The following is an 11,587-nucleotide window of genomic DNA, read 5'->3' on the forward strand; positions in this document are numbered from 1 at the left end:
AGCAAATTTCATTACCTCCCTGTAAGACTGATCTAGAATGTAGTAAGGATTAAGTGCTGTTCAGTGACCTTTCATAATGTGATTTCTTTGGAAAATTGTTTCGAAGTTCACTATAAATTATTTCAATTTTAGCAGTTACATAAACTAATCAAGTGCAGGGTTTCAAAACAGACAAGCAGTTAATCGCCAAGCCAGCAAAATGGAAGAATAAAGACTCTCTTTTCCCTACATTTCTAAAGCATTCAGCCCAGCATCCACCTCTGCACGGATAACCTAATAATTATTACAGGCCTAAATGCAGCACAATTCAAGATTCTTTGCAAGTCCCTTTACAAATAGGCCACCTCTCAATTCAACTACGACAGCAAAAAAATTCAAATGGTAAGAAGTTATTGACTTCAGTTTGGTTTTTAGTAGGAACAGTTGCTGCCCTTCCCTACAACCACTAAGCCTGACAAAGTTCAAATGTTACTCTTGAAGGACTGGATTAATTAATCACACTCAATACCTTCTCCTGTGTGGCCTTCCCTTCTGGATAGTTATACCCACAATATTCACCCTTTAGCAACAAAAAATGCCAAACACACACACAGCATGCTGATACCTTTACAATGATTAAAAATTACATCCATGCTAGCAGTAGAAACTCAGACCTTGCCAGAAATGCCCCCTTTGTTCCTCTCCCACACTTCCCAAGATCCTGAATATTGCTTTAAGGAACTCCATGTAATTCCTGGTTCCGTTACATCTTGCATCAAAATACTGCCCAATACAGTGACCGCAGGACTGGATGAGATCCAAAACCCATTGCCAGTTCAGTTCACTGAGATGCTGCCTAGTAAGGGATGGCTGCTTCTAATGCCACCGATAGGATTTGCTGCTTTTGCAGTTCTTCCACTTGCTACTGTTCAAAGCAGTATAGACCGATAGGGCAAACACAGTCTCAACAACAGCCTAGAATATTAAATATTACCACAAAAACCACGACTGGGTCAGGAAAAACGCTCTTGTATTTAGCATTCCAGTTCCAGCACAGCCTCCCGAGTTTCCACAGTTATCAGTCATGATACTCTGTGGTGCAATCTATCCTGAGATAATGACTTGAGTCCAGGTTCAGGGCCTAGAGATGACAGAAGTAGCACAGATTCCAGCTTATATTTTCTTGTCCTTGATCGTGCATATGGGGTTTCTAAAAAAAAAGTTTCAGAAGTTCTTCTTCCAGCGCTCTAGTACTACCATGACTGCTCCTCACCATGCAAACACCTAACAGTCCAAAATTAAGTTCAGGGTTCCTCCCTTATATTTCACTCCACTTCTGAGGCATCGTAATTCCAGAAATCCAAGCAACCAGACCTAGCTAGCAAAAAGGATAAATTATTTCAATTCAAATTGCACCAGAGACCCGAAGTTTCCTGAATTTTTAAAACTGCCCATACCAAACAGCACAGAAAGCAGCTGTGTAAGTGCTTCTGCTTCCACTGCATTCTACCACATTTACGTCTATTAACCAAGAGAATATAACCTCCCCATGATGCACCTGCCTGTTACACCCAGCAGCCACGGGACCTCTAACCCTTCTAGAAAGGAGGTCAGAGTACAGCAGAACTGCTAAATACACATCCCCAACCACTGAACTGGAATAAGGCACTTACCCATCTCTACCTTTACTGACGATCTTCACTTCAAAGTAATAAATGCCACAGGCTGCAGGTATAGGGTGTGTAGCCCTGACCGAGGCAGCATCTTTGTGATTCTTACCGTGACCTAAGAAAGAACGGAAAGGTAAGTACTGATGGGATTTGAACTCTCCCACATTTTGATCTACAACACCACTATCTGAACGCAGTGGGGATCTGTTTCTTACACATATCCAACAATTTAAAGCACGCTTTTCAGAGAACTGGGATATACGATCCTGCACCGCCACCATGAACAACCCCTACGCTATTAACACTGTATTTTTTCCTTTGTTTTCACCGGGAAGTTACTGAGAAAGGCTCACCGTACTACCTCTCCCCCTCCCCACATACATAACTTGAAGACCAACATACACAAACAGAAGAAAGACAAAAATGATTACACAAGAGGGGAATGACATCAGTGTTTACTAACCGGGCAGGAAAAGGAATAATCAGTTCTCCAATGGGTGGGTTGGGAGAACGGCCTCCAAGAGCGAACAAGAAAAACATCAGTGTGATTCCCCCAAGTCCTAGAGGTCTTCGAGCATCTATTTTGTGTAAACCCAAGGAGCCAAAGCCCTGGCTGCACAGCGCACCGATGCCACCCGCCCCTCGGCCAGGTTCTAAGGAGAGTGATGGAGTAAATGGAGGCGCTGGCCGCACGGCCGGGCCGGTGACACTGCAAACCGTTCTATAAGGCAGCACACGCCGCAAGGGAAAGGGCCGTCGACTCCGTGCCCCCAGCCCCGGAAAGCGCCGCGCCGGGCCGAGGGCCGGCCAGGACCCCCAGGACCAGGTGCACGGCCCACTCCGGCGCGGCTCCCCGGCCGGGCCGCCCCTTCCCCCGGCGCTGCCACGGCCGCCGCCGCGCTCCAGCGGAGACCCGGACCGCCGGCCCAGCCCGCCGCCCGGCCAGCCCCGAGGAGCGGCCGCGCCAAGGGCCGCGCCGGAGCCGCCCCGCGCCGAGGCCGAACCCGGCGCCGCCGCCCCCAGCCCGGCACCTTTGTAGTGGACGCGGAGGTTGCCCTGCGAGAGGCCGATGTAGTTGTACTTGTCCTTGGGGCTCCAGGACCGCGGCAGCGGCGTCTCCTCCTGGTTGACGGCGGGGTAGAGGCGGCGGAGGCGCTGACTCAGCTCCTGCTCCTCGGGAGGGCACAGCGGCGCCGCGTCCCCCCCGTGCAGGCTCCCCGCGCCCGCATCCGCCATCTTGGATTCGCTTTGTGTCACCGGGCGGGGAGCGAGGCCCGGCTCCTGCCGCCAGCCAATGGGCTGCGAGCGTGGCCACAATGGCGCCGCGCTGCCCGAAGGGAAGCGGAGTCCGCGTCGCGCCCTCTCGCCCGCTCCTCGCCCCGTCCGGGACTGTAACTCCCAGCAGGCCCCGCGCCCGGCGCCCCGCCCCTCCCCCCGCGCCTTGCGCGCCGGGAAACGCGTCCGCTCCCCGCCCGGGCCCGGCGACCGCCGCGGCTGTTGGGACTCGCATTCCCAGCGTGCTCCGCGGCAGCGCCGTGCAGCGGGGCCGCCCAACGTCCGCCGCCGCGCAAGGGCCGGCCTCCGCCGACCCGTCGGGGCAACGGGCAGCGCCGTTCTGGAGGCCTCGGTCCAGACGCTGCCGCTCCGCGGAGTCCCCCTCCTACGGCGCCGGGGCTGGGCTGCGGCGGCGCCAGCGCAGCTGGCGAGAGGCACCGGCGTGTCAGGCGCCGCGGGGACAGCTACGGCGGCACGCGGGAGTGGGGTCCTGAGGGGAAGCGTCTCCATGGCGACGGGCGTACACAGCGCGGGCCATGGCGGCGCGCCGCGCTCCGCCGGGCGGATGGGGGCCGGGCTGGGCGGCACTGGGCCAGGGGAAGCCGAGCCCTTCCTGCAGGCCTCCCCGGCCCTGCCGCAGCCCGCGGCCCGTAGAGGGCTGAGCAGGCGGCGGGGGACAGTCTCCGCGAACCGCGCTTGGGGCGAGCGCCGCGCTCAAGTGACTCTCGTAGCGTTTAACTTTGCCATTGTTACTGGTTACAGTTAGCCAGAGTTAGTTTATCGTTTGGAAAGCAGTGCCTCTCCTTACTAGCTGTTTTCCCTGCTATTCCTTTCTCAAAGGAATTTACTCAGAGTATTTACTTTGCCTCTACCACCAACACCTTGTTCTACTTAGTCTGAATAGTTCAGACTAGTTATAAAAGCAGAGTGGTCACCTTTCTTTTCCTTCCCTGGAAAGGGATGGCATCTTCTAGCACATGGGTCTCTGTACTTCTGGCCTTCTGAGACACAGGGCTGCTCCCCAAGGGAGGGCGAAATGGCTGCTGAAGGTGACACCAGCACAGGGGAAGCCTCCCCCGCAGCACTTGCTTCTAGTCCCGGACGAAACCAAGTGATGAATCAGGGCCTGAGCAAGGCCTGGCAACAGGGCTGCAGTGCAGGTCCAAGGCATGTCCCAGAAAGAGGGCTGAAGACAGAATTACCAAGTAGCTCAGGCAGGGTGTAAAGGCCCAGGCCTGAGCTTAAATGGAGCTCCTGGACCAACTGGCAAGAGGCTGTGTGGGTGAGGGTCTCAGCTGGGGCTGGTCAGGGTAATTAAGGCCTGTTGGAGGCCCTGACATCTACCTAGGCTGCCTCAGAAGGAAATTTGTGGCCAAGCCTACTTTTCTCTGTATGTCTTGAGGCTCCTGCCAGCACAGTGAAGGCCTAATTTATACCCACAGATAGGTTTTTACCTTCAGATCTCAGAGTTATATGATGCAGGTAGTCTAAAAGTGTGCTATCACTCTCTTTTCTGCTTGAGAGCTCCAACATGGACAGCAATGCATATATCCATTCAAGAAAGTTTCTACATAGTAAAAGCAACTTTGATTATATTGAAGGTGTATGTTTTGCACTCCTGGGAAGTACCTTTCATCAAACAAGGAAGTTTTTCTTCCTTCAATTTTACTAGCTTTTACAACGCTGAAAAAATCCATTCGTTCCAAGTGCAGGCTGCCTGTAGCCCCGTCCAAGTAGCAGTCATTTTTGCTCATGGGAGTAGTTCCAGGCACTTCTTTTTTTCACTTAATGTGGTTACCTGGGAACAGGGACCTTTCAGTTTCCAAACCAGGGATCTTGAGGTCCCTTACAAGACCCTGCTCTTGTAAGGTGTTGTGGTGGGTAGTGTACTGACAGCCTAGCAGACTGATTTGACTGTAAAAATTGCCATTATCTTAAGATCCTATCCTGCAAGAAAAGAAGGGACATCTGCTCTTGGGTGGTAAGTGCAATCAGTTCTTATGGAAGCAGTACTCTGAGTATCAAACTGGTTGCAAGTTTATCTGCAGATAAGAAGATGCATTTCTGGATAGCTAGGAACCTTATTTTAAGTGCATGAAAAGTGCCCTTCAGATTCTAAAACATGAGTTACTATATGTTGAATGGTCTGTTATATACTGGAGACTTTCAAAACACTCTGCAATTCTGACCGTAGGCTACTCCGTATTTGTCCTGCTCTTTGGTTCTGAGTGTCCCTGGCTAGCCGAGTTTGGTCTTTGCAGGCATGGCTCCCAGTTGCCACTGCTTTTCCATACCTCCCTGTAGCCAGGCACACAGCCCAAGCTTCCATGGCTTGCTTCCTCGTGCTGGTGGGACTGTGCAATGAAAGCATGTTGTGCCATGTACAATCTTCTCTTGTCTATGCCATTGTGCTGATCGCTAAGCAAAATTAAAAGATGACCCTGGGTTAGTTTTCTGCTGAGGTGATAACTCTTTTTAATGAAGTTTATGAAGAGGTCTGATGAGCAGTGGCAGCAGCACAAGGCAAACAGCAGGAGGAGACGACTCAGAGGAGATGGTATGGCTTTTCAAGAGCTGTAAGCTGCTAGATCAGCTCACAGTGTCTCAGGGAACCTCACCCAAAGGTGCGGTTCCTTGGGCAAGCTGCTTGGGGTTTCTGTCTCCATCCTCACTGCCAGCTGCAGAATCACCTCCCGCACTGAGGGGTGAACTTCCATGTTATGTTTTTAGTCAGCCCAAACCAGCTAACTGCAGGTTTTCCCTTGGTTTAGCAAACTAGAACAGCTCAGAGAGTTGTCCAGCAAGCTGTAGAGCTAGCACTACCTAGGGCATCAGGAGCCTGTTGTGGTGGGGGAGAAGCAGGACCTCCCCTTTCAGCAGTGCTGAGCCCTTACCATGTTTCACAGAGCTGCAACTTGAGGCTGCCATTGTGCACACTCAGGTGGGAGATCCAGCAGCCCACCAGATATGATCTCCCACCCCAGCGCTGTGCTGGGCTCCTGAAGGCTAGTGCAGCTCGCCCTGTGCGCACCTGCCCTGGCAGGCGGCAGGTGGGAGGGTTAGAGCTGCTTGCGGGGTAACAGCTACCTGCCACCCGAGCATGAAACCGGGCTGGCAGCTGAAGCCGGCGCTGGGGTAGCAAGCTGGGCGCGTGGTCATGCTGTGCCAGTGCAGCACTGGCGTATTCGCTGAGGTCTCTGGATTGCTTTACCATATCATGGCCACCCTCATTTTCCCTAAAATACACGTGCAACTGTATGTTTACTTCTTAAAAGGCCTTTCACCTATACACTGCAGTTTCTAGGCTAGGAAAGACAGTTCCTGGTTATATTTGTTCCATGGTTTGCCAGTTCATCAGTCCCTCCCTTACATTGTACATTAGCCTATTGGATATTTTCTTCCATCAGGCACTTCATAATTCACTGCTTGCCTTAAGTACACATGAGCCAGGCTCTCAAGCTGCACTGTATATTTAGTTAATTCTGTGTATTTTGAAAAGTTTCTTTATTGCCATTGCACAGGACTGCTCCTGAATCTTCCTGTGAGACTCCAGATTGTCAAACGTATATCAAGAGTCTGACATACATCCTGTCCAAGAAACAGAAGACTCCGGTGAGTTGAAGAATTCCAGTGAAACTTCCAAACTTTAGCTAGCTCGGTCAACTTTGAATCTTACTGGAAGCCCAGGAACCATCTCAAACTATTAGAAAGTCAATCAAGTTCTAATAATTTTAATCTTTCTTTATATATATATATATAAAAAATCTGTATGTTGCTGCTAACTCTTGAATTTCAGATTCAGATGTCATCTTTGTGAATTAATTACTGCATTTTTAAGGGTGGAGGAAAGAGGAGAGGAATATAAAAGTTGTTCTTGGCTACAACTTTATGAGTGGACATACATGCCAAATACTAAGGCCAGAATATGACCCATGTAGTTTAAAAAAAAAAAAATAATAAAAGAAGCTACATGCTGTTTAATCATAGGCTAAGAGCATCCTGCAGGAACATCTGCTCCCTGGTATTTATCAGTCTGAGTAAGTAAAATAAACTACCATGGGAAAAATCTATATCCAAATTACAAGAAAATGAATTCCAGGAACAGATACACCAACAAACTAATGGGAGGTTAAGGTCTATAAAAATCATATTTATTTTGTTGGGGTTTTTTTTCATTAGCATTTTGCTTGTATTTCAGGAATGTGCCGCTTCTATGACAAGCTGTATGTGCTACATTTGCACAAGAACTTAAAGAATTATTTTGTTCCTAGAGCGGGGGCAGTCTGTAAGCACTTTCCTCATTGTACAGAAAATTTTCAACCCTCAGTAAATTCGAATCTTACTGTTTCTCCAATGCAATCTTCCTGCTTCTTGCATTGAAATTAGGACATTTAAACTTCTGAGGCTTTATATTTGACCATTTCAAGGCTTGGTCAGTCTGAAGTTTGGGTTTTGAAAGTCAAACTCTCCTGTTTGCCCATGATTAATTTTTTGTAAATTTTACAGACAGAATAGACAGGGATTTGTATTGCGCAATTGCATATGAATTATTTGGTTGTAATAATGAATATAAAGTAGAGAAATCCAGCACAGCTGGCTTTTCCCCTGCAAAGAAACACTGAGACAGTTCCAAGACAGAAATGAACAGACCCTTAAAGTTAACAAGAAGATTTTGCTTTCAGAAGAGCTTGCAGCTTCTGAAGGAAAACTGATTCACCATGTTCTTTTTACTGTTCCTAAGACCTTATTTTCACTACATTCTATGCTGGTGCAAATTCAGCTGGTTTATGTAGGGTCACCAATCTGCATTCAAAACTCGTACTCTGTGAGTTAACCTAACCCAGTATGCCCTTACTGTGGGACACACACCCCAGTATGAATCTCCCTAGTGGAAAAAAGACCTAAGTGAAACCTGTTATTTTGGGTTTCATCTGGATTAATGCAAAATTCTGATTGTGTGATGCTTTATTTTCCAGTGGTCCCTGTATAGACCAGGAAACCATTTTTCACCCAAAGATGTGAACACTTTTCCAGAATCGTGTAAGCTATGCAGTATGAACACTGGGTAGAAGGAGATTGTTCAGAGGTGTTTAACAAATGGTACCAGTCTGGGAAGATGATCTTTTCAAAGAACAAAAATGTTTATTTGTTTTTTAGGTGTGGTCAGTCCTGGCTGAGAAGAGTTTCAGGGTACAGCCTTTGTCTTTCATAGGCAGTTGTATTGATTCTGGATTTTGGCTCTTTGTTGTGAGCTTGTAGTGCCTAGATACAGCAAGGGTATTCTCTCCTTTCAATATTTTCAGCTTTCTGCCAGTGGTCCACGTGGCCTGCATTTGTATCTGGACAGACAGTCCTAAAGAATCACAAACCCTGCTGCACCCCAGATGAGAGATGGTCTAGGTAAGCTTGGCCTGTACTAGTGGTTAAGTCACCAGGATTGCTGGACGCAGTTTTTGAAAACTAAGACCTTACAGAGCAGAACGAGTGTTAGTGAGAACAATGATGCTGAGTTACCCCACAAGAGCTCAGCCTAACAGAGTTGTTGGTTCTGACTAGTAGCTCTACAGGAGATGTCAAGTATTTATGTAGTAGCGAGTCATGTTCAGTACAAACATCACCATAAAATGCTATCATTTAATGATTCATTGGCTGGCATTATATAGGATCCGGTCAGGGCCAAGTGCAGCAACAGGCTCTGCAAGCTCTTCTCCAGTCCTAAGCAGTGAGGTGCCTTGTCTCACGGCTGGTTTTCATGCAACACAGCTGGATAACCCGGAATCAGGTGCTGTGAAGAGAGCTATGTGAGAAAGAGGTGTAAGAAGCCTTCACTCAGGCTCATGCACCTTTGGTTTTTGCTGGAGCTATGGTGTTGCCCTGTGTCTTGTACCTGACTGACCCTAGCCTGCTGACTTGTCAGCGGACCTTCCTCACTGTTGCGGACCTGCCTGACTGTCGCTGACCTATGCATGACCCTGGCTACCATCAAAGGACCCGCTCCACTATTTTTGTTCAAGTCCTGTGGCATTGCACCCTGCTGGGCAGGTCACTGTCCCTGATGTCCTTGCTGTCACCCTGTGGGGTCTTGGCTCCCCTTGAGCACAGCCATCCAAACCCCCAGGGGCAGGGAAAGAGGGTGTAGAGTCTGTTGGTGTACTCAGGGGTCTGACAGGCTGCAGGACATGGTTGTGGATGATATAATCAGGGCTTTTAAGTTTTAATATGGAATATGAAAGATAACATCTAGCAAAGGGACACTTAGCCTAGAACCTCCTGAAACGTAGTATATTATTGGTTCTCTTTTCAAATGGCTGTTTTCCTTGATCCATTTCAAATAATATCATTAGTATTTATTCTTCTCTGATACAGAGAACCCACTCACCTGTCTTCTTACACCAAAATCCATTATGAAGTTCTTAAACTGAGGAGTAGTAATAGCAGGATGTTTTGAATAGCCTCCTGCTCCATCAAGGAATTTTAAATTCTCCATTGTATGTTATATGATCTTCCCTTACCTGACAGAATATGTACCTACCACAGTAAAAAAAAAAAAAAAAAAAGAAAAAGTCTGGCTGTGAAGCAGCAGGCAGTAGGAAGAAAACAAAGATCCCTGAGCTGATTTATTATGAGTTCATTCTTATGTGTATGACACATACAAGTCCATGCATCCATTCTTTTCCTGTGTCACCATTCCAAAGCCACAATACTTGAAGCAACTGGAGTCCTACTTAAGGAAAAAGCTGCAGTCTCTTCATCTGACTCAAGAGAACTCCCAGGAACTGAAGTTACAGGTCTGATATAAGGTTCTCTTGACTTGAAACTAAGCACTGAGATGGATTACTTAAATTTGCCATCAGAAGGAAAAAGTAGATTAGAAGAGTAGGCACCTATGGGTAGCATTGGATGAGTGGGATGCAGCTCGCGTCAGAGAATTTACACAGAAAGCAGTTTGTTTATATGTTGGGTTGTTGTTGTTTGCATGCTGTTGGGTTGTTCACACCTTCTTGTGTACTCTACATCTTCTATAAGAGTTTCCATTTTCAAATGAAAGCCCAGGTCTTCAAAAAGACATAATAATCTAAAGTGGATGTGAAACAGAATTTACATGCTAAACTCATGAAGATTCCTGCCTAAACTCATAAAGCAGCAAGTGCGTAGGTTCCCAGATTTTCACTGCAAAACCTCTCATTTCTGGAGTTAGGTTTCTGCATGAGACAAGAAGAGGCTTTCTCATCTAGCTCTTGCCTGAGCCTAATCAGGATCCCCCAAATCCTTAATTTCTAATGGGTCTGATCCTGGGGGGGCGATCTGTTGTGAGTGTTAGAGGACACACCTCGTGGAGACTTTGAGAACCACCCCTTTAACTTAAAACACAGAGTAGGAGCGGGTACTCCTGTTGTTGATTAGAGCATTTATGCAGACCATGGAAAGTCTGGATTTGATTTTCACTGCACTAATTAATTCAAATTCTCATTCCCAAAGGAATCTTGTAGTGATGAGGAAAGAAAGTGGTAGATGGAAGATAATGGAGGGAAACAGAGTGACTAATAGCGAGAGAAAATAGAGGTTTCATAAATGTGTTCATGCTTTGGAAATATTTTTTACTGTCTTACATGACATGTTTTGTTTTATTTAATAGTGAGGCACAGTCAGTGAGAATGTTACTTACTGCTAGTGAAGTCTTCCCATGGCTCAGATACGACACAAGAGTTTGACTGTCCTCTCTGAACAAGTTTTATTCTGCTGAGAAGGGCATCTGCAGAGAGGCGCCCTCTGCTCTGCAGAGCTTGGCAGTTTAACTTAACAAAATAGGCAACGAAAGCAGCAATATGATCTTGTTCCACACCTTTAGCATGCATATTGTTATGTCCATATTGTAACTTGAATCCCAGTCAGCTCCATCTGAACAGTATCATTTTCATTTTGGGGCTGTGCCCTGACAGACTCGATCAAAAGCTTCCCTTTGTTTGCTCTTCATCATGCTGTGGTGCCTATCAACAGGTAAGAGAACTCCACCTTCGTATGAGGTATTTGGGGTGGCAGACAAGAAATGGAGAGACAAAATACATTGTAGTAGCAGTATTTTTATACTTATTCTCACTGTTATTAGATGGCATTTGTGTCAGACAAAACAGCTATCTCTGAATTCTGAAAAATGTGCCACTGAAAGTTTTCTCAAGCTTGCTTTCTTCTCTCAGCCCTACAGAGAGGTCTTTGAATTCCTCATAGACAAGACCTGCAAGCCCTTGCTGTCAGCTATAAAGAATGAATATGAAATTACTTTGGGTAAGTTCTTGGACTTTGACCTGTGGGGAAAAAACACTAATAGAGACATATTCTTGCACAGCTTAGTTGTGTTGGATGCATATAGCCTATATAGATGTCAGCTGGTAACACCATCTTTCTAGTCCACTAGATCTATTTCCTTCATGCATAAGATGAAGTTGTTGGAGGCTTTTTTTCCTATCATATATTAGATTTTTAAATCTTCATCACATACAGAGTTCAGGCAACAGCAGCGTCTCAAGGTTTTTCTAGGACAATCACAGTTATAGTGGAGTCTATCATGTTAATATATCTGGATGCTCTTGCACTGGTAACTTGAAGTTTGAATTAATCCTGAAGCAAGGCAGACAGAGAACTGAACTGGCTGTTCCCCGGCTGTT

The 11,587-nt window shown here is 47.0% G+C and overlaps 1 protein-coding gene across 7 annotated transcripts in view; it reads right to left on the reverse strand.

Annotated features, from left to right (window-relative positions):
• RANBP10 (RAN binding protein 10) overlaps positions 1-2,933 on the reverse strand; it is a 100,783-nt gene extending 97,850 nt beyond the window's left edge. For 4 of the 7 annotated variants that reach the window (XR_008749851.1, XR_008749850.1, XM_055819100.1 and 1 more), the window contains exons 1-2: positions 2,681-2,933; positions 1,653-1,764 (exon numbers count right to left, since the gene is read on the reverse strand). Coding sequence is in view for 4 of the 7 variants with exons in the window: in XM_055819100.1 (XP_055675075.1) it covers positions 1,653-1,764; positions 2,681-2,885 (317 nt within the window). In the remaining 3 variants the exon portion in view is untranslated. The remainder of the gene's footprint in view (positions 1-1,652; positions 1,765-2,680) is intronic. The other 3 variants (XM_055819099.1, XM_055819098.1, XM_055819102.1) reach the window with 3 other exon arrangements.
• Positions 2,934-11,587: the final 8,654 nt, after the last annotated feature.

The sequence above is a fragment of the Falco peregrinus genome, chromosome 14, assembly GCF_023634155.1.
Source record: "Falco peregrinus isolate bFalPer1 chromosome 14, bFalPer1.pri, whole genome shotgun sequence".
NCBI classification, from domain to species: domain Eukaryota; kingdom Metazoa; phylum Chordata; class Aves; order Falconiformes; family Falconidae; genus Falco; species Falco peregrinus.